At 38.3% G+C, this 22,623-nt stretch overlaps 1 protein-coding gene across 2 annotated transcripts in view; it reads right to left on the bottom strand.

Annotated features, from left to right (window-relative positions):
* Window positions 1-22,623, bottom strand: part of LOC136876459 (acetylcholine receptor subunit alpha-like) — a 1,223,921-nt gene that overhangs the window by 30,109 nt on the left and 1,171,189 nt on the right. For both annotated transcript variants that reach the window (XM_067150449.2, XM_068228473.1), the window contains 2 exons: window positions 16,705-16,866; window positions 11,073-11,271 (listed from right to left, as the gene is read on the bottom strand). In XM_067150449.2, the coding sequence (XP_067006550.1) occupies window positions 11,073-11,271; window positions 16,705-16,866 (361 nt within the window). The remainder of the gene's footprint in view (window positions 1-11,072; window positions 11,272-16,704; window positions 16,867-22,623) is intronic.

Raw genomic sequence — 22,623 nt, 5'->3', positions numbered from 1 at the left:
ATTATCAGTACAGGATTCAACCAGCCGACTTCCTCTTTCATTCCTTTGTCCCAGACTGAATTCTCCTACTGTATTACCTTCTCTTCCTTGGCCTCCTCTGCATTCCAATCTCCCATCACAATTAGATTCTTGCCGCTTTTTACATATTGTATTAAGTCTTCTATGTCTTCAAATATTCTTTTGATTTCCACATCATCTGCTGAACTAATAGGCATATAGACCTGTACTATTGTGGTGGGCATTGGTTTGGTATCTATCTTGACAACAATAATTCTTTCACTATACTGGTCATAGTAACTTAACCGCTGCCCTAGTTTCTTATTCATTATAAAACAAACTCCTGCACTTCCCCTGTTTGATTTTGTGTTGGTAATTTTGTAGTCGCCTGACCAAAAATCCTGATCTTTCCGCCAACGTATTTCACTTATACCAACTACATCTAACTTTAGTCTATTCATCTCCCTTTTCAGATTCTCTAACCTACCACAATGATTCAAACTTCTAACGTTCCACACTCTGACTTGCAGAATGTCAGTATCCATCTTCCTAATGATAGCCCCCTCTCGTGTAGTCCCCACCCGGAGATCCGAATGTGGGACTATTTTACCTACGGAATATTTTACCCGGGAGGAAGCCATCATCAGTACATCATTCATACAGAGACAGCTGCATATCCTCCGGAGTAAGTTACGACTGTAGTTTCCAGTTGCTTTCAGCCGTGTAGCAGTATCAACACAGCTAAGCCATGTTGAGTATTATTACAAGGCCATATCAATCATCTAGACTGCTGCCCTTGCAACTTCCGAAAGGCTGCTACCCCCTTTTTGATGAACCATTCATTAGTCTTGTCTCTCAAGGATACCCATCCGATATGGTTGCACCTTCGGTTCGGCTATCTGCTCCAATGGGACGCGCAAGCCTCCCCACCACAGGAAGGTCACATGGTTGCAAGTGATAAAAATCATTATGGTTCCGTATTGAAGATTACTATACTTGTAGGTTGATAATTAATTTATTATTAAACCACTTATTCAATACATTGTTAAACATTTTAAACATTTTAAAAATAAAAATTTTTAAATATCCATTAATTGATATATAATGTGCATCATAAATAAACTCAAAACTACACTCTTCACTTTACAGTCTTACTAGAATGTCAGTGTTGTACTGAATAGGTGGTTTAATAATAAATTAATTAGCAACCTACAAGTAAGGTCACATGGTTTGCAGGGGAGGACTGAACCCTTACCGGTACTTCAATAAATTCACTGTTATATCTGAAATCAGCCTTGTCAATACTTAATTAATTATTTATTATCACATAATACACCATACATGTTTCAAGGACCTTAGTGTCCTTTTTCTGAGTGGTTTACTCAAACTACCAAATATCTCTTGGACCTATTTACTTTTAATTATTATTAAACATAAATCACATTCTTAACAAGTCCTCTTATAATCTGTACAACATATTTAATTTTAAACATCTCTTAATTGATATATAATGTGCATCATAAAAAACCCCCTCAAAACTACACCCTTCTCTTTACAGTCTTATTAAAATATCAGTCTTGTCTATTACCTACAAATAATCAATTTATTAAAATCAGTGTCTCTTAAAAATTACTTAAATTTTCCAACTATAGTTTACGTCTGCTAAATGTTGTGGCTATTTCCGTATTATAATCATCTGTCTTTGAACACTCCCCAGAGGACAGATAGTATCATCTTCAGGCTCTTGCTATACTTTCCTCCAATTTCTCAGTTTCAATTTACAAACCAGAGTGACGGTGATATTGAAGTCAATGGTGAAAACCTACTGAAGACCAGTACTTTTTGTTTCTTAGGATTTTGTTTATGTAGTAACACCAACATTAACGTTGAAGTGTGAGCAAGGATAAATGGTGGATGGCTGTGATGGAGGGAGGTAATGGGAGTGCTCTGTGGCAAGAAAATGCTGATACGACTGAAGTAAAACATATACTGTACTGTTGTTCATCCAGTCACTATCTATGGAGCTGAGTGCTGGCCAGTTATGAGATGAGTAGAGCACCAACTTCACGTTATGGAGACGTATATGTTGCGACGGTTGATGGGAACCTCTCGCCTGAATACATTACAAAAGACACTATTTGGAGGAAGTTTGGCATCACTCCAGTAAATGAGAAAATATATCAGAGACGTGTCCAATGGTATGGCCACATCCTACATGCAGCACCTCATACCACTGCCAATACTGCCTACCACCTTAGTGAGTGGAACTTGACCAATTCGAAGGCCAAAACAACAATGGCAGGAAGCCATTACTGCTGATATAAGGGCACACCACCTACAGAGTAATGTTGTTTTCGATCGCGGGAAGTGATAGAAGAATAATAATAATAATAATAAGAAGAAGAAGGTGCGGCATCATATATTTTGCAATGACGTACGATGTCTCTGAGGATGTTCTTAGTGTTTTCTTAAGAACTGTACCATGCTCTTCTAGGAATCTGACATTTAATTTTCTGTGTGTGTGTGTGTGTGTGTTTTTTAACAAGTTGCTTTACTAATTCTAAAAGAATTTAATTACCAGTATATAAAGTCCACCTGTTCAATACACTTCTGCCATTTAATAAATGGTCTGTTTAAAATGTTAGATACGGTAGTTGTTTAAAAAACTACCTAGGACATGTTTCGACCTAGCCTAGAGGTTAGCATAAACTAAAATAACATACTGTAAGCAAAATTCTTTCAAGAATAAAATTTACTGTATCCACCTATTCAATACAATTATATTCTGTAGTGATTAAATCCTACATGAATTACATACTTGTAACATATTGTAAGGCCAAAAATTTAATTCCTCAAATATTTATGTTATAAATACTATGTAATTTAAGTTATGCCTTTATAGAATTAAGTTTCTGATAATTTAAGTCTTATACATTTTTACCGTACCGGCTATGATAACAGAGATACAAATTTGTATTTTTGTTGCTAAGTCCATATCAATGCTTAGCCACGAGAAAATGGGTAAACAGAATTTAATGAAAATTGGTATGTAGAGTTGAGGAATAAGAAACTACAGTCTAGGCTACAAATAATTTTATTCACCCTTGATGAAATGGTAGTTTAGGGGAAGGTGCCTAAAATTTCATTTTTAAATACCTATGTTATTGGTCCTATCAAAAAATACTTACTACATAACAAAAGTTATAGAGAATACAATTTCCGATCAGTTATGTTTTATTCAGTTGAACCATACCGACAAATGTATGCCATGGTTCATTTCTTCTAATCTATGCAAGTGCAGTCGTGGAATCACTCCAAAAGTAACCTTTTACATTTTCTAAAGAAAGGGATGATATGACTAATGGAGCAAGACGACTTCCTGTAAGGCAACCTAACAATTCTAGTCAAGGAATAGTGACACCTTGAAAGGTGCTATTCGAGCTTTAGCTAGTACTAACTGAATTGATACGCCCTCCTCATCCTCGGTTCTGAGATGCACTACAGTTCCGTAGGCATGTTGACTGGCATCAACAAAAGTATGCAATGTCCAAGATTGTCTTATCTGTTTTTCTGCCAGTTACTAGTCTTTGTATCTCTTAATTCTTCTTAGTGGCCAATTTCACAGTAACACTGGTTGAACTCCTTCGTGCCGGGCTGAGTGGCTCAGACAGTTGAGGTGCTGGCCTTCTGAACCCAACTTGGGAGGTTCGATCCTGGCTCAGTTTGGTGGTATTTGAAGGTGCTCAAATACGTCAGCCTTATGTTCGTAGATTTACTGGCACGTAAAAGAACTCCTGCAGGCCTAAATTCTGGTACGTTGGCACCTCCGAAAACCATAAAAGTAGTTAGTAGGACGTAAAGCAAATAGCATTATTATTGAACTCCTTCGACATTACATCAGGTAGAGGGGAGTCCCAATTTGACTTAAATCTTTTTTTACTTAATTTCTCTGAAGTTTCTATTTTCCATGACTCCTCTAGCAATAATTTGAGTGGAAGAAGTGCAGGGGTGAGAAACCCAATGACATCATCAATTTTCTGTGTCACTGAGAGTAGAATTCTTGTGGTAAGTATTTCTTGGGAGAATGGAAAGTGAGCAACGAAATAAATTGCAATGTGTCCAACCTCTTGTTCCACTTCATGCCCAAAACCTTTGTGACATATCCATTGTTATTAATATCTTCATTGTTGCCCTCGATCTTCGAAAGTTCACAATTTATTATTGTGGATTCCTAGCTTTTCAGCTCCATTTTGGTTTCAGCTAGAATCCTTGTACTTTCAGAATGAAACATACCGTATTCTTCTACAGAAGCAACTGATGTTACACAGTTATCTACATACACAGATTTCATCAGTTTCCATGCTATCAATAAGTTCATCCTTATTATTAACAGCTGAAAGGTGATGATCCAGTACAGCACCCAATATAAACGGACTACATGTGGCTTCAAAAATAATTCCTGAATGTCTATAAGTCTTCAATTTCATAGTTCTGAAATCCTTCCACTACAAAAATCGGAGATAGTCACGATCTTCAGCTCACACTTCAATCATTTGGAATGCTTTTCTTATGTCTGCAATAACACCCAGCTCTTTCTCTCGAAACCTTAAAAATTTTTTGTTTTAGACGAAGCATCAAAAACTTGTCGAACTGGAGTAGTCAGACTTTTAAGTTTGATTACAGGTCGGTGGGGAAGATAATGACAAGATTCCTGTGGCACGTTTTCAATAAAACCTTCCGTTGTCCAGTCTTCAAATATTTTGCCATATTGTGAGAGGAGACTTGCCTTTTGTAATTTCTGTGTAGTTGACTGAAGTCTTTTTTATGCTATTTCCTTATTGGACTGGATTTCCAGATGACCCTCCATCCAAGGAAGACCAACTACATAACGTACATCTTCTTTTTGTGTTAAAGTATTAAGTAGTTATTGCTTCACTTCTCGATCTTGTTCTTCAGTTGACTTGATTTCTACTGGATCCTGAATACCAATTGTTTCAAGATTCCAACTGTCTATGATTAAACCATTGCTGTAATCCATTGTGATTGTTGTATTTGCTGTATTCACATCAGGAGAGTTGTCAGTTAGTTCTCCACCCAACGTCTATCCTAGCTTTGTTTCAATGGCTGTAAGACAATTCTTAAGTCAAACAATATTTCCAGTTAGAAGTTTAGCATAGATATCCATTCCAATAAGGAGCTGAATTTCTGGACAGTTATCATCCACATTGCTGATCCATATTTTCTTCATTCTAAGTTCATGAAACAAGGTAGAGCACGCTTAAACTCGTGGACTGACTGGCAAATACGTGGCTAGTCCCTGACTTCGATCTCACAATCAATGTTACCACCTGGTTTTTGCAGCTTGATTATGTACTTCTTATGATTTATTTCTGAGGTCTTACTTCCACCAAACAGAACATGGGAAACCAATTCTTCAGCACATGATTTCAATCCAAGTTCTTGAGCTGTTTTCTTCAAGAGGTAGGATCGTTGAGAGCCACAATCCAAGAAAGCTCTCACTGTTTTCCAATTCCCATTTCTGTGGGCAGTAACTGTCAGTGTTTGTAATATTACTTAATGAACAGATGTATGACAAGCCATATTTGAAGTTATGTGAAGCTGACTGGCTTTCTCTCCTTTCTTCAATTCATTCTTACCTTTCTGCTAAAAATCAGGACACATAACCGTGGCATGCTTCTTACAACAAACCAAGCACCTAATGTTTGATTTACAGTTCTTTGACAAATGATTAGTTCACAAGCACATGAAACAATGCTTTTTTATCTAACCTTTGATCTTCTTTCCACAACTGTCATGTTTGTTGTTTTGAAACACTTCCCGCTGTCATGGGCCTTTTCATAAAAGATACATAAGTCTTCTGAAGTATTGCTAAGTGCTGCCACTGTAGGTGAACTCATCTTATCTTTAATGTGCTTTCTGTCTATTTTTGAAATATATCTCTTCCTTTCAGTCTGTTATTTCACTTCTGTACTACCAAAACCTGACTGCACTAACAGGATTTGCTGCTCATTTAAGACTTCAGTCTTGACAAACTCCATTAAATAATCAAGTCGAGACATCCTAGGTTCCATTTCATTTACACTTTGTATTGAAATTTGACTCCTCTGCCATGCCCATAACGTTTCTTCTGGCAGACTTGACTCAACCAAGGGAAATAACCATGTACCTGGATCTGTGCTGGACAAGTTTAAGGTACTGAGTGACCATAAATGCGATTCTAATTTAACTGATAAAGTTGAATGGGGAAGTTTATCATTTTGAGTAGCATTTGAAATTACTAGTTTCAACAGTTCTCTTACATAGACTTGCATCAGAAGATCATCCCTACTGAATCATTCTTTTAATGCTTCAATGACTTTTGGATATTTTTCTGCTGTTTGAAGGCAACTAAAAACAATTGCCTCTGGTTCTGTGCCAGGTTTCATTGCCTGTAATAAATACTGAAACTTGTCACTGTTGTCCGAAGTATCATCTTCGTGTATCTTTCGGAACTGAGACCAAAAGCATAACCATTCCTTAAGATCTCCATTAAATATCTTTAGCTCAATTTTGGGTAACTTAAAGGACCTTCCCTCATTTCCGAACATCTTGCTAGGTGGTGAACTAATCTTTCCTGTGATCAAATTTTTTTTGTTTACTTGTACCTTAATAACCTCAAATTCGTCACTGTATATCTCAGTACTTTCTCTTTCAGATAAAATAACATTATCCTCCACATCATTGTCTGATAAGTGATCCATTATTTTCAAGTCAGTTTCATGAAGTTCCACCATTAAATTTTCCAAATGGTTAAAATTTGACTGCAGCAAGTAACGATTCTGCGAGGTAATTTCTGTTCAAGAAACTTGAAACATTGAAACTTCTTTGTTACACATTGTCTAATAGGTGTCCTACCTTTCATTAGCCATTCCATGTTGATTCCTTCTCTTCTTGGATACGAATAATTATTCACGATTACCCACAACATAAATTCCTCTCTCACCTGGGACAGGAATGTTCACAGTAAGTTATATACATCTCCGAGCTCGTCGGAGGTCACCAGATGTTACAAAATCTTTATCTGACTCCATATTTATATTAAAATATACTTTATTTTCTCTCATGCGAACCATATTGAAATCCATCTTCTACAATTTTATAAAATAAACAAGAACCACAAGCACATTATTAGCATATTACCCCATGATAGCTACTTACTCCCAAGAGCTCTGAATCAACAATCCAAAGGGATAACATATTCAAAGTGTACAAGCAAAGAAGTATTTATAACACCATCCTTCCAGGTAGCATCTCCAAGTATTGTCAGTTCCCAATGAGACGATCTAGAGTAGTTAAAGAAACAGGTATCTGAACTTTCCATTCAAGTGTCAAATTTAAGATGATGACTCCATCTCACTCCCGTCAATGTACAGATCAAATTAGAGCATGAGATCCAACAGCTGTAATTCCCATGCAACTCCAAACCTGTGGTATTACCACTCAAAGTGCTTATAAGTGTTTGCAGCCATGCAGTACGAGTGCAGTACTTCAAGCTTGACCAGGTAATCCAGAAAACTAACTGCCCATCTCTCCACTGCAACAGAGAGCCAGGGGCCCAGCTGTGTTGCCTATATGAAAGTGACAAGGAATAAGCAGCCCTCTTTCTGATAGGTACTGAAGCAGGTGTTTCAGTTGTTCTGCCTTCAACCAATGAAAAGCACACTGTAAGTAAACTCCTCAGACCGGGTGAGTTGGCCGTACGGCTAGAGGCGCACAGCTGTGAGCTTGCATCCGGGAGATAGTGGGTTCAAGCCCCACTGTTAGCAGCCCTGAAGATGGTTTTCCGTGGTTTCCCATTTTCGCACCAGGCAAGTGCTGGGGCTGTACCTTAATTAAGGCCATGGCCGCTTCCTTCCCACTCCTCGTCCTTTCCTATCCCATCGTCGCCATAAGACCTATCTGTGTCAGTGCGACGTAAAACAAATTGTAAAAAATATAAATAAATAAACTCCAACTCTTTACAGCTAATAACACTAAAATTAAAACATATGGTCAGAAGTTATTAAAGCTCGATCTTGGGTAATGCCAGGAATTCCAGTGGCCTTTCATTTTAGCTAATGTAAACAGGCCCATCATTGGAACTGACTTTCTTTCACATTTTAATCTACTAGTCGACAGCCAATGCCAATGGTTAGTTGATGGCAATATAATGATTATTAATTGCATAACTTACTGAAACAGTACAGAAGAGGTATGGAAACCCATACCAGTCCATTTTAAATGAATTTCCAGACTTGATACGTCCCAGTATAGTAAACAGGAAAATAAAAAACCACAAGATAGAGCATCACACCGAGGCTAAAGGTTCCCCTCTAGTTGCTAAGCCAAGGAAACTCACAACTGAGAAGATGAAAGCAGCATGACAAGAATCTGAATATATGCTCAAACAGGGCTTATACAGACTTTCCAAGAGTAACTGGTCCAGTCCCCTGCATCTAACAAAAAAGTTGACTGGAGACCTATTGGTGATTACAGGGCCCTCTACAGTATTACAGTTCCTGATAGATATCCTCTACCCCTCAGCACTGATTGCAGCCTGATATTGTCAGGAACCAAGATCTTTCCATCTATTGACTTGATCCATGCTTCCCAACAAATACCTGTCCATAAAGCAGACATCTCTAAAACAGCCATCACCATTCCATTCGGGTTATTTAAATTTTTTTTTTGCTAGTTGCTTTACGTTGCATCGACACATAGGTCTTATGGCGACGATGGGACAGGAAAGGGCTAGGAGTGGGAAGGAAGTGGCCATGGCCTTAATTAAGGTACAGCCCCAGCATTTGTCTGGTGTGAAAATGGGAAACCATGGAAAACCATCTTCAGGGCTGCCGATAGTGGGGTTCGAACCTACTATCTCCCGAATACTGGATACTGGCCGCACTTAAGCGACTGCAGCTATTGAGCTCAGTGTTATTTAAATTCCCATTCATGACATTTGGATTGAAAAATGCTGCTCTAACCTTTCAAAGGTTTATGAACATTGCACTGATGGGACTCGACTTCGTTTTCTGATACTTGAATGACATACTTGTTGTTTCACCTGACAAAGAAACACATCAGCGCTACCTTCACATTGTTTTTGAGAGACCTGATGAGTATAGTCTTTGTGTTAACATTGCAAAATGCAACTTTGGTGCAGAAGAAATTCAGTTCTTGGGCTACTTGATAAATCAAGATGGTCTGAAATTGCTTCCATGAAAATTAAAAGCCATAAAGATTCCAAGTCTCAATCAGCCACTTCATTACAGTGTTTACTTGGCATGCTTAATTTTTACCACAGGTTCATTCCAAATCGTGCAAAATTACAGCAGCCACTAACCACCATGTTAACAGGACACAAGAAAAACAGCACCAAAGCACTGGAGTGGACTGCAGAAAGAAGAAATGTATTGACTGCAGTCAAAGAGGCCCTTTGCTGTGTGACACTACAGGCTCATCAGCAACACCAACCTCCCCTATCACTGATCACTGATGCTTCGGACACTGCTATTGGGACAGTATTCCAGCAAGGATTAAATGGCGTGAAATAACCCTTACATTTCTTCTTCAGAAGCTTAACCAATACATAAATGAAATACAGTACCTATGACCATGAACTGCAAGCCATCTACATCTTAATCAAACATTTCTGATATTCATTAGAAGGGCAGAATGTCACAATCTTTACAGATCACAAACCATTAGTCTATGCATTCCAGCAAGACTTAAACAAGGCACCTCCCAGATAAGCCCAGCAATTGCAGTATATTGCAGAGCTCACCACAGACATCAGGCACATCTCAGGAACCGAGAATGTGGTTGCCGATTCACTGTCATGCATAAACACCATCAATTCACTTACATCCCTCGACTGTGATGTCATGGTAATAAACTGGAAGGTGATGATATAGAACTACTTAACCCACTGAACTCGGATGATGAGGCATGCCTGCTTGCGAGCACATGGTCTACAACTCCTTTGGAAGACCAAACAGCAGGAACTGTAACCAGAACCTTAATTTGGTGTTGATTTTCAAGAGTTGGTATACCACTCCGAATCACAACAGATCAAGGTCAGCAATTTGAGAGCAAGCTCTTCAAAACTTTTGCGAAGTATTTCGGTTCTCAGAGCAAAACCACTACTGCCTACCAACATCAGGTTAATGGACTAACAGAACATCAATACCGGACACTGAAAGCAGCACTTAAATGCTACCTGCTTAAATCACATTCTTGGGTGGAGTCACTTCCCCTAATCCTCTTAAGTATCCATACCACTGTCAAAGAAGACTTGGCACAACCATCCAACTTCCAGGAAAATTTCTGCCTGATGCCCCTAACATCACCCACCAAGACTTTGCGAGACGTCACTGAAACATGTTCCAACATCCAAACATGGGAACAGAAAAGTTTTCGTCTCCAAGGATCTGACATCATGCTCATATATGTTTATATACCAAAATGCCAAGACAACACCATTACAACCAGCTTACATAGGTCCCTACAAAGTGAAGAAGTGCAGCTGCAAGTATTTTGAAGTTGAGATCAAGGGAAAGTTTAAAAAGATCACCACTGATCACTTGAAACCAGCTTTCTTACCCAAGGAACATTTTTCAACACAGCACTTGCAGTCAAATACATGAAATACAACAAACTGATCACTCACCACCAACTCCTGTACCCATAGCATCAGAGTATCCTTTGAAAACTAGATCTGGTCGAACAGTTCATTTCCCCCGCAGATTCGTGGACTCTCTGGTGATTATTTGGCGGGGAGCAGTGTGTAGTTGAAGTGAATCTTATGACCTCAAGATGCATAGAATAATGACATTACCTTCATCATGGAATAATGAAGAATACCTTTTTAATTAAAAAAAAAAAATATTCATGTTGTTCTTTTTACCTTGCAAGTTCTGTGTAGAATAAAGTAAAAAATGGGACTAGCCTAGCGTGTTTCTTGAGGATAATTTATTATTTTTACCCACAGGTGTTTCATGCAAAATAATTCCTTAAATCAAGAAAATGTTTCTTACTCGGGTGGAGTCCTCTTCACGCTTTGTGTGGTCAGCGATGAACTTAACGCCGTCGATCGCCTTGTGCAGCTCAGGACAGTTGTGCCAATGGTGGAGACGGCGGCAGTCCTCAGGAACTCCTTCTTCGGCACACAATGGAGGCAGTGGAGGTGTGCCATGTATGCGACATCCACCACCTAGGCCTGCTGCTTCCAGCTCCCTGATTACACAATCCACCAAAGAACATTTGTACAGAAACTTTCAGAACATCCAATAGCACTTTATGATATGGTTTAAATTCCAGCCTACTGTATCAAAAGTATCAAATGAGTTGTATGAACTATTCCAAGTATAGCCGAGCTGAAAAAGAAATCTACAGATTTCTCTGAGTGATCAATCTTCCAATTTAATTCATATTTGAAGCACCGAAAAGTTACAGAAGCTGTTCTCAATGTCTTTCAAAATATGTGTACTTAGGACTACAGGCATTATTGAAATATCAGTTGTATCTGAAGTCTATAATCATTGATACAGTGCTGTCCAAGGTGGCTGCAGAGAACTAATTAAGTACAAAATTATGGGACATGGATAAGAAAAAAAAAACTCATTCATAGAATTTTCATCAAAGTATAGTTGCTTAAAAAGAAGAAAGAGTGCATGGTATTTTATGTTCTTCACATTTAGTATTTTATCAGATTTAATTTTAATTAATTAAAAAAAAATTCAATTTTCATATAGATACAAACCTCATGGATACCCACAACAAACATTACATGCAAGGAACTTATATAATACCCTGCACTCATTCTTCTTTTTCAAGCGACTGCATTTGTTCAGAGGAAATTTATGTGTTATAGGAACTAAAGATGTTCCTAAGGGTTAAGAATATATAAACATCTGTCTTCTTCTTCTTGGCTTTTCCACCCCTATTTGCTTTCTGCCACCATAGTGTAATAGTTAGCACTGTTAGCTGCTATCCTCGGAGGCCTAGGTTCAATTCCCCATGCTGCCAGAGATTTAAGAATGACAGGAGAGCTATATGCAGTTACAATGGCATGTGGAGCTCACCTCCAGTGGGGGTTTGCCTGAGAAGAGCTACACCACCTTAGGATGAGGACACAAGTTTACATTTTTACCCTATTTACAAGGGTCGGCAGTGTGATGTAGTTTTGACCCAGTTTTACAGTCAGATGCCCTTTTTGGTGGTAACCAAATGTGGAGGCCTGTATTCACTGTTTATTTCTGTGGTAGTTGTTAATGTGCTGTATTCAACCGACTGACTGAAAAAAGTTGATCTCTATTTAGGGCTGTCACTGAGGTGGCAGACTTCCGATAATTTTTTTTCTTAAATGATTTTTAAAGTTTCCTGGTGTGAAAATGAGGAACCACAGAAAACCACCTTCAGGACTGCCGACAGTGGGATTGGAACCCACTATCTCCTGAATGGAAGCTAAACAGCTATATGAACCAAACCACATAGCACTCACTTGGTAAATTAACTATATATATCACTATACTGTATATAATGTATGTACTAGTACAGTACTGTACTTACATTTTAAAATTAATTTTTCATTCCCCATAGTAGCTGAAACAAGGTAGATTGATAAGTTTTGCTCACAGCACAACCAATTACCGTGATTCTCTGAATCTTGCAGGAGTTTCATCAATTTTGAGTCATCGCAAGAAATAGCAAATTCTTGGAGTTCGTTCACATTCAATAATGCATGTTTGTAGCTGAATGTCTTCATCTTATTTGGGATTTCTTCTTCCCTTCCCTCTTGCTCTTCAATTGCAGTGTCAGTGTCTTCACATCTGCAGCTTTCCTGTCCAATTTTCTGCAGATCTAATGAGCAATAGATGTCTCCAGATCTAGTTCTATTGAAAACTCATTCTTGAAATTGATTATGTTCTCAGCCATAATTGATATATTCACCTCTTTTCAATTGTCAGTAAATAGCACTTAAATTGTTCTCAACTTGATCATGCTGGATAGAGGTTTCTTCACATGGGGATACTGGTTTTGAAGAGTAGGAAGACTTTCTTCATAGCTTGATGAATCCACTTTATAGCATCCAAAATATTTAATTTCCAACACATTTGTACAGTAACCCATCTTGGTAGCTAATGACTGTAACATGAACTTTCTATAGAATGATTTAAGGGTATAAATTACACTTTGGTTCATAGGGTGGGCGATAGTGATGTATTAGAGGTGAGAAATTGGTTTGATGTTTGATATTTTGAGTTTTGCACAATATATTGCATTATCCAAAAATAGTTATGATTTTATTTTTATTTGCATTCAGCCATTCTTCCATTACAGAGCTAGTCACTCAGGCCTTGTTATTATTTTTTCAAGTCACTGGTAGAGAAGAACAGTTCAAATTTCTAAATGCTCTTGGACATGTAGTTGTTCAAATTATGACATTTGAAAGTCATCTTCCACGTATGCACAAACAAACAACGTTCACTGTTCCTTGAACATTTTCCTCCTACTCCCTGTACAGCTACAGGGTTTGTTGGCAAAGTTCTGAAGGAAAGTCATCTCATTTCCATTAAACATATTTTTTGGTTCATATCCTTACATGAAAGCTTGTATTTGTCCTTCTACACTGAAATTGTTTGTACTGTACACTGAGTGGCCAAAAGTCACAGGAAGGAGTGTTCCAGTAGAAAATGTGCCGTGTATGACCCCTGAGCATTGCGGCTAGCTGCGGCGTAGCTGAGCAGTCTGTGACAGACACCAGTGTCATGAAGATGGCAGCATGTCACAAGTGAACCGACTTTGAACATGGGATGATCATCGGCGCATGGCTCATGGGTCATAGCATTGTGGAGATTACACGTGAATTCAGGTTTCCGAGGTCAACAGTGTCGAGGGTGTATCTTCAATATCCCAGAGAGAATGTTACCACCCGCGTAAACCGCCGCACAGGACGACCACAGGCATTTAATGAATGGACATCATGTCGCCTCTGCAGAACAATACTGGGCACTTGACGGGCTACTGTGAGTCAGATCACCGCTCAGTTGAATGCTGAGAGTCAGAAACCCATTTCTACCAAGACTGTAAGGAGGCAACTGCACCGCATAGGCTTTACCAGCCGATGACCAACTCGCATCCCTTTGCTGACACCTGGACACAGAGCTCTACGACGTGCTTGGGCCCGCGCATATCAGCAGTGGACCATGGAACAGTGGCGGTGTGTGGTATGGTCCGATGAATCCTGGTTCCAGTTATATTGAACTGTTGGGAGCGTGAGAGTGTGGCGTATGCCCCATGAAGCTATGGATCCTGCGTGTCAACAAGGTTGTGTCCAGGCGGGATGTGGCTCATTTCTGGTCTGGGTGGCCTTCTCATGGTCATAATTAAGCCCGCTTGTGTGGCTGCAGGGAGTACTGACAGGTGCTCAGAACATCTGCATCGCTTTCTGGCCCTAGAGTACCGTGATGGAGATGCCATGTTTCAACAGGACAATGCGCCATATCACCGCTCTATTGCGGCATGCAGGTGGTTGGAGGAGCACTCCAGTGAAGTTACGACCATATGGACTGGCCCTCCAGATCCCCCGATGTTAATCCATTTGGGCATTTATGGGATGTTATCGATGCTGGTGTACGCTCCATGATCCTTGCACCAACACCACAATAATCAACAACGGGCAGAAAATCACACAAGTTAAACATATTACCATATATCATGCATTTGACATTTTGACATGGAAATGTTTTATTCCAAACATAGAATAATGACCTGGCCAGGAATCAAACCCGGGGCCTCCAAGTAAGAGGCGGCACGCTACCCCTACACCGCGGGGCCAGCTTCTATGGATGTATAAAGCACATGAATTCAACCAGACTGACCAACAAGATATTGATGTACTAAGAGAAACTCCATCCCAACTATAGATTCACCAGATACATTGACAGAGTCAGAGGAGACTTAAACAATCTGGTAATACATAGAACATATACCTAGAAACAATATCCAGAAATGGATGATTGCTTGTGTACTCAAGAAAGGGAGCAGATGTGGAAGTTCTCTGCCAAACAAAAACAGCAGATAAAACAGCACATGAAAACTTACTGGTAAAAACAAAAGGAAGTCTAGTCCTTAACAGCCTGAATACTTAATATATAATAATACACTATATATAAATGAGTGTATACTTTTGATGGGAATCATGGGGACCATAGGTTTTTGAGAGGTGTAAAGGGAAAAGACTGATAATTTAGTGTGTTTAGATGAAACCTGGATGAATGCTGGTCATAATCTTAAGTATTGGACAGATGGCCACTAAAGATACGAAGCCAGAACCTACTAAGAAGGGAAGGAGATTCACCTTTTGTATAGTTATATTTCAAGGTTTCATTTCAAACTGTTTGTATCTGTTCCATTCCATGAGTACTTAAAAAATACGGTAATAATGTTATTGGTTTTATGTCTCACTAGCTACTTCTATTGTTTTTGGAATTTCTGAGGTACCAGAATTGTGTCACACAGAAGTTGTAAATCTACCAACATGAGACTGATGTATATGAGCACCTTCAAATACTGGTACCACAGGACTGAGCCAGGATTAAACCTGCCAGTTTGGGCTCAGAAGGAAAGCATTTCTATTGTCAGAATTTGACAGAATCGTTGAACAACAAAGATATGATACTTCCCCCAGTTACAGTGTAAACCCACACCCATCCACTGTATAGGTACTGCTTAACATAGAATCATAATTTGACATTTAAATATGTAATCCTAAAAAATGTTCAAGGAAAAATCCTTACCAATTAAAAAAAGCACAGTAAGCCACAGAAAACTGAAGACAAATTCATGAAGTTCTTGGTTAATCATGAAATCACAGTGATGCTGGAAATGAACGAATTGTGACTGTGAAGAATGTTAGCTATCCAATAAGATCTCATGTGTAGGGTTGCCATATGGTGTGGATTGCATGGACAATTTGTGATATTATAGAATAAGAAGAATGTCTGGACAAAAAGTACAAAAGTTTACAGTATTTTACTGTAGAGAAAATAAAACGTGCATATTGGATGAGGGTCTTCTATTTGACCAGGCTGTTAGAGTGTTGTGTGTGTTTTTGTGGTAGACAGTAAGGTTGAAAATTTTGAGAATATGAAGTCCAACAAGAAATGGAACAGTTGCACAGAGCTGCTGAAAATAAGATATTATTTCTATGTTTGTTGGCATACAGAGAATGTAGACAGGGTGTTTTATCTTAAGCCCAATGGACACAAGAATGGTACAGATTAACACTAACACCTGTAAGTGTAATGCTGAATGTATAATACATCTCAGTTGTAGCAAGTTTCATAGGCTCATCCAAAATCAAACAAAGTTCCTTCCTTCTGTTCTTGGCTCTGAGAAGTATGAGTGGTATATAAATGCTTAGTGCACAGTTTTGTAGTAGTCATCATTGAATAAAGGTGATACAAACATATTAATGTTATTTTCATAGGATAAATACTTCCTTATATTGACCGTACTAAAAGATAAAGTATGTTCTGGTTTTGGACTGTTGGACTATGGCAACCCTATTCATGTCGTATGTACATATCATTCAAGGAAGGCATGAGAGAGATCACCGTAAATAGCTTTTGTCTGGGAGAGACAGAATAAGCAGGAGACACAAACCTCGGAGCGAAATCGTCCCGCGAGTCGAGGCGGGGAAATAGCTCCGTCGTATGGGTGGAGTCCACCAGTTCGGATGCCGATGACTCTGCCAGCAGTGTCGGGTCTCGAAGCTCCAGCCCATTACACGTTCGGACCATTATTCTGTGCGAGGACCCAGCCAAGCTGAAAGAAGACCCTCCATGGCATCACCTCAAATTTAAAATAACATCTATGTACAATATCTGCATGGAAGTAACTGCCAGAGTATAAACCCATATCAATCCAATGCATAGTTGTTAGTTTATTTACACTACATTAAATAACTGTTTTCTTATATTTTATTATGAGATAAAATCTGCAGGATGAATTTGAAATAGTTTGGATTTTTCAGAGATGGTAAACTGTCAAGTGAAGTGTTCCTCCACGATTAGTAGTAACTGCTAAAATGAGTGTTTCAGTGTGTTCCAGTATGTAACCAAGGACTCATGGTTAAAGTATACAAACGTCTTTGTGTTTGTTTTTAGTTTACAGAACTGTAAATAATGTCATACATTTCTGTTTGAGGAGATTAATCTCTTGAGGACAATTTCATTTCCAGAGTATGTACTTGACTTCGAAGTTTGTTCATAAAATCATGGAAGCATGTTTCATCAAATAAAACCTGATGGCATACTAGGAAAATGAACACTTTTAAAATGCAATATAAATGGTCACATAGTTCAATGTTCAAGACATAGTATTTACAATGCACTATATCTTCTGATGTGGGCTGGAACAATTTGATTACTTTCATTGATTTGTCTCAGTCTTATCCTTGGCTTTGACAATATGAAAGTGACTGAGGTATGAGCGATGCTAGTAATGTCATTTCTTATGCAGCCAATCCCTGTTATGAATGGTGTGAAAATGTCACTCATATGGTCAGTTGGTGCGCGCATTTCAGTGGGCTTGGCAGACTGATATGTAATAGCAACTTCTTATTCAGTGAGGAAAGCAACAGGAAACTACCTCACTCCTCATTTCCCTAGTAAGCCTCTTCAGTGATGCCTAGACCATTTATGACAGCTAATGGTGGAGCTGTTGAGGATTCAACCAGCCTTTGGATTGAGGACTGGACATACATTACATTACATTACATACATACATACAGTTCAAGATTTGTCCAAGGATTCGAAATACATTAGAACATAATGCAGTAGTATGTATACTTTATTAAACAAATTTTGACATGAAAGATACATTTTAATCAAGAAGCAAAGTTTATTATATTAATACACAGTCATATTATATTGAGATGTGGTAATAATTTGTGAATAATATTTGTTTATAAGAAGAAGAATTAGGGATAGGAGTAATTTACCAAGGGAGGTGTTCAATATATTTCCAACTTCTTTGAAATCATTTACCCCTGTGGGTGGGGGACGCAGATGAAGACTACACCCACGGTATCCCCTACCTGTCGTAAGAGGCAACTCAAAGGGGCGACCAAGGGATGATCGAATTAAGAGCATGAGACTACTTGTAATCAGTACCACCACATGGGGAACATCATGGGTAGCTTTTACTTGCACGTAGTACCACTATGTTAGGTACAAAATAGGTTTGTGATTAGTAGCAACAGAGTGCGCTTTCGGCTTTTACAGTACCTGTGATTAGTACCACTATATGAGGGACACCATGGTTCTGCCTTGCCTATGATTAGTAACCACTCTATGAGGAACACCACAGGATAGTACGAGTCCCTGTGGTTAGTACACTTCTATGATGGAACACCATAGGTTTGCATTGCCTGTAAATGGTGGCGCAATGTGCGAAATACTATAGGTCTGTATTACATGTGCGAATTTCATTACCTGTGCGTAGTACCATAATGTGTGGAATACCGCGAGTCTACGCTACTTTTGATTAGTACCGCAACATGACAAATACCATGGTTCTACTTTCCCAGCGATAAGTACCATTATGAGGGGTGGATGACTTGGATTTTGGACCCCTTTAGATTGCAAGCATCATCAATTCAATAATATGCTATAGAAGCAGTCTCTTGGTCAGTAATAATCTTGTTTTATGTCAGCTTCTGTGAATGTGAGGCATTGCGGGTCGGATCCACTGATGGTTTTAAATTCATTTCCATCCATTCATTCTTCATCCTCACGTTTTAAATTCTGATCAGTGGAGGATTTCGGACTTTTAATTCGTCATTACATTTCCTCTCATTTCGTACTATTGGGGGCCGATGACCTTTAAACCTCAAGCATCATCATCATCATCATCATCATCATCATCATCATCATCATCATCATCATCACATGATTTAAAACAACAACGCTCCCGACTTCAGCACAGATATCCACAGCTGCAAGTCTTCTGTCTTGCCTGCTTACAATTACATTCTGTTTCTCTTCAGCAATAAATGTTTTCCTAGGACGTCCAATATGCACTTGATCTTTGTGAGTGACTGTCTCTTGTCTTTCCTTGAAAGTGGAGTGAATGCCAAATTCAGAAATCCCTAATTTTGCAGCAGTTTGCCAGTCTGGCTAACCAACTGTCTTGTAGGCACTTGTCATAGCATGCTTTTCTTCACTTATGGTAGCTTTTTTCCCCATTTCTGCAGTGAGTCTCTATCCTGAAAAAAATGGATCAGTACTGAAGAGAAGTCAGTGTTTGAAAACAGTCTAAACCAGGAATGTCAATTCAAGCACACATCAGGTGAACTGTGTGCAGTGTCTGTTACTAACGTGCAGTCTTGGCTGGCATATGCTAACTCGAGCGAAGAAATTCAAAGGAGATTCCTTAAGGGTGCACAATATTCTTTCCATTCATTGCGACTGAAAGGCACTACCTCTAAATGAGAGCTGCCCTTCATCAATATCATCAATAAGGCACTGTTTGTTAACTTACATGAGATAATAATAAACACATTATTGATATATGCAAAGACAATAGAACTGTACATAAATACTATACACATTAACCAAATACCGTATTAAATGAAGATTCAGAATCTGGTACGGTATGCAAGATATATAAATTAATAAATTAAAAGTAATTTTCTTTGACAGAATAAAGGTGGGATGAAATAACTTAAAAGCATTCTGGTGAGCGCTTGTCTACACCCTTCCCTTCCCTGAAAAAGAAAAAAAAAAAAAATCTTTTTCAAGTGCCAACTGATTCACTGATTCACAATTCACTGATTTACTGACCCCTGCTGACATTTGCTGGCAATAATTTAGTCAATGTTAAGTTTGATGGTACTGGCAGACACTCTTTTTTCATTCCTGAATTGAGATGCATGCCTGTTAACCGAGATTGGAATAAAGATTTGTTGATCTTTATCCTGGAAAAGAACTGTTCACATCTGTAAGTATCAGTACTTTCAAAGATTGATATGATTTCGACCACCAACTTTCAGAGTTATGGGAAGTGTAATGGAACAAGTTTGTACATGTTTTTAATAAAGGTGAAATTGACTAGAGTCCATAGATTTTAACTCAATATGCATGTGTGTCACTATGACCATATGCCTTCAACAGTGACAGTAACTCTAGTTCACAGATAGGATTAGACACTTAAGTAACATCTAGTGCTTTTAAAATTAAATAATTTATCCTTGATATATTCTTGTTATATAATATATTAAGAACATAAAATGCAGACTAGCACAAGCAAAGAAGGCCTTTCTTAAGAAAAGAAATTTGCTCACTTCAAACATTGATATAGAAATTAGAAATATGGTTTTGAAGACTTTTGTCTGGAAGTGAAGTAGGGGTGATAACTAGCTCAGAAAGAAAGAGAATAGAAGCTTTTGAAATGTGGTGTTACAGAAGAATGCTGAAGGTGAGATGGATAGACTGAATCACGAATGAAGAGATACTGAATTGAATTGGTGAGAGAAGATCATTTTGGCTAAATTTTATTAGAAGAGATAGAATGATAGGACACATCTTAAGACACCCAGGACTTATGCAGTTGGTTTTTGAGAGAAGTGTAGTCGGTAAGAATGGTAAGGGTACTGTAGACCATTGTATGAATATGAAAAGCAGATTAGGACAGATGTAGGATGCAGTAGTTACGTAGAAATGAAAAAATTAGCACAGGATAGGGTAGCATGGAGAACTGCATCAAATCAGTCTATGGACTGATGACTCAAACAACAACACATCTTTGTTTTCATTTTCTGCATTTCAATGGCTAAAGATGTCTTTTAACGAAGACAAAATGTGTACCATGATTCAATAATGTTATTCTGAAAGGAGTAAATGAATTGGTATTGTAAAGGTAGAATTTCCTCAAAAAAAAAGAACCATAACATTTGTTAAGGTTGACAATACAGGTTAAAAAATGAATTGAATTTCCTGTAATGACTAAATTATAATCGGTGCAGAATTCAATCAGCTGACTTCCTGTTTCATTCCTTTGTCTCAATCTGAATTCTCCTACTGCATAACTTTCTTTCTTGGCCCACCACTGCATTCCAGTCTCCCATAACAATTAGATTCTGGTGATGATGATGATGATGATGCTTGTTGTTTAACCTTCACGGAGTTGCTCACTCATTTGAAACATTAGTATTCGTGCACGTGTTGACAACACCCCAACTATCATTTCACAGTACAACCTACATAAAGACATTTTCTTTCCAAAAAATGTATTTTGTTATGTGTAATATAGATTACAAATGAGACTAGCACATGAAAATCATAAAATGGCAATATACATCTACAAAAATCCAAGCATACGAAAATATTGCAATTATTACTTAATTTCTGCATTTCAGTACAAAACAAATTAATACAAGAATTTTTTTTAATTAACTCAAGGTCAGAAACTTAGTCTGTATCACTTTGTGGTTCACCTGAATCTTGGTAACATTTTTCACACACATTCCTCATATGTTTCAGACACATCACTCTACAAAAGTGATCACAGTACGATTTAGTCGTTACATCTTTGTTTCTAGGGCATACTGTGCACCCTGATTGTTTCGGAGCTCATTCTCGGACGTTTATCGTCTTACTGGGGTCATCAGCACCAGTTAGTTTTGCCACTTTTTCCCAAATGGTCCTCCGTAGGCTTTCGGTATAGATTCTTTTATGCATTGTGGGATTCACTAATTCCCTTCCAAGTTCACGCAGGAACATTCGGCATACAAGTTTCTTCTCAGGGTTGTTTGAAGAAAATATGCTCTCAGCGTTAATTTGAGCAATGTCCAGAATTCTGTAGAATACTGTTAATGGCCAGCGTCTGCATTTCCATGATGTCAAATATGTGCCAGACATTTGATCCACTGTGTCCACTCCTGTTTTAGTCTTATTGTACATTGATGCAATTGCAGGTTTCTTTTCAACTCCTGTTCTAGTATCAATTTAATCATCAAAATGCATTGACGATAGGAGAACTACACATTTGTTCTTCTTTGCTTCTTTGGGACATAAGAGACAATAGTCATGTTTTCCTGAAACACAAACAGGCTACTTTTTATATCTCTGTCCTTCACACTCGTGAACTCCACTGGTAACTCCCTCTTATTACAAATTGTACCAACTAGAGTCAATTTCTTTTCATGAAGTTCTCTTGTAAGAGGAATGCTGCAAAACCGATGATGAGTTGTTATGTTATGCCCAGTCCCTTTAGTATGTCGAACTAACCTCTTTACAACTTCCGTCGGTGAGTTATTTATATGCATGGCCCCTCTGGTTGTTTGCCAACATAAATTTCCATTGACTGAGTGTACCATGTATTAGAATCGGACAGTGTCAATTTTCAAACCATATTTAGCTGGTTTGCTTTGGATGTACATTAGAAAACTACATCTACCTCTAAAAGGAACAAGTTGCTCATCAACAGCTGCATATTCGGAAAGTGTGTAATTATTCTCACATTTGGAGAGAAAAAGTTTGAAAATCTCCCTACCTGGGGCAAATTTATCAAGTTCCCTTC

This window comes from Anabrus simplex, chromosome 1, assembly GCF_040414725.1.
Source record: "Anabrus simplex isolate iqAnaSimp1 chromosome 1, ASM4041472v1, whole genome shotgun sequence".
NCBI classification, from domain to species: Eukaryota; Metazoa; Arthropoda; class Insecta; order Orthoptera; family Tettigoniidae; genus Anabrus; species Anabrus simplex.
The sequence above is the reverse complement of the archived record's forward strand: the minus strand, read 5'-3'. Positions and strand labels throughout refer to the sequence as shown.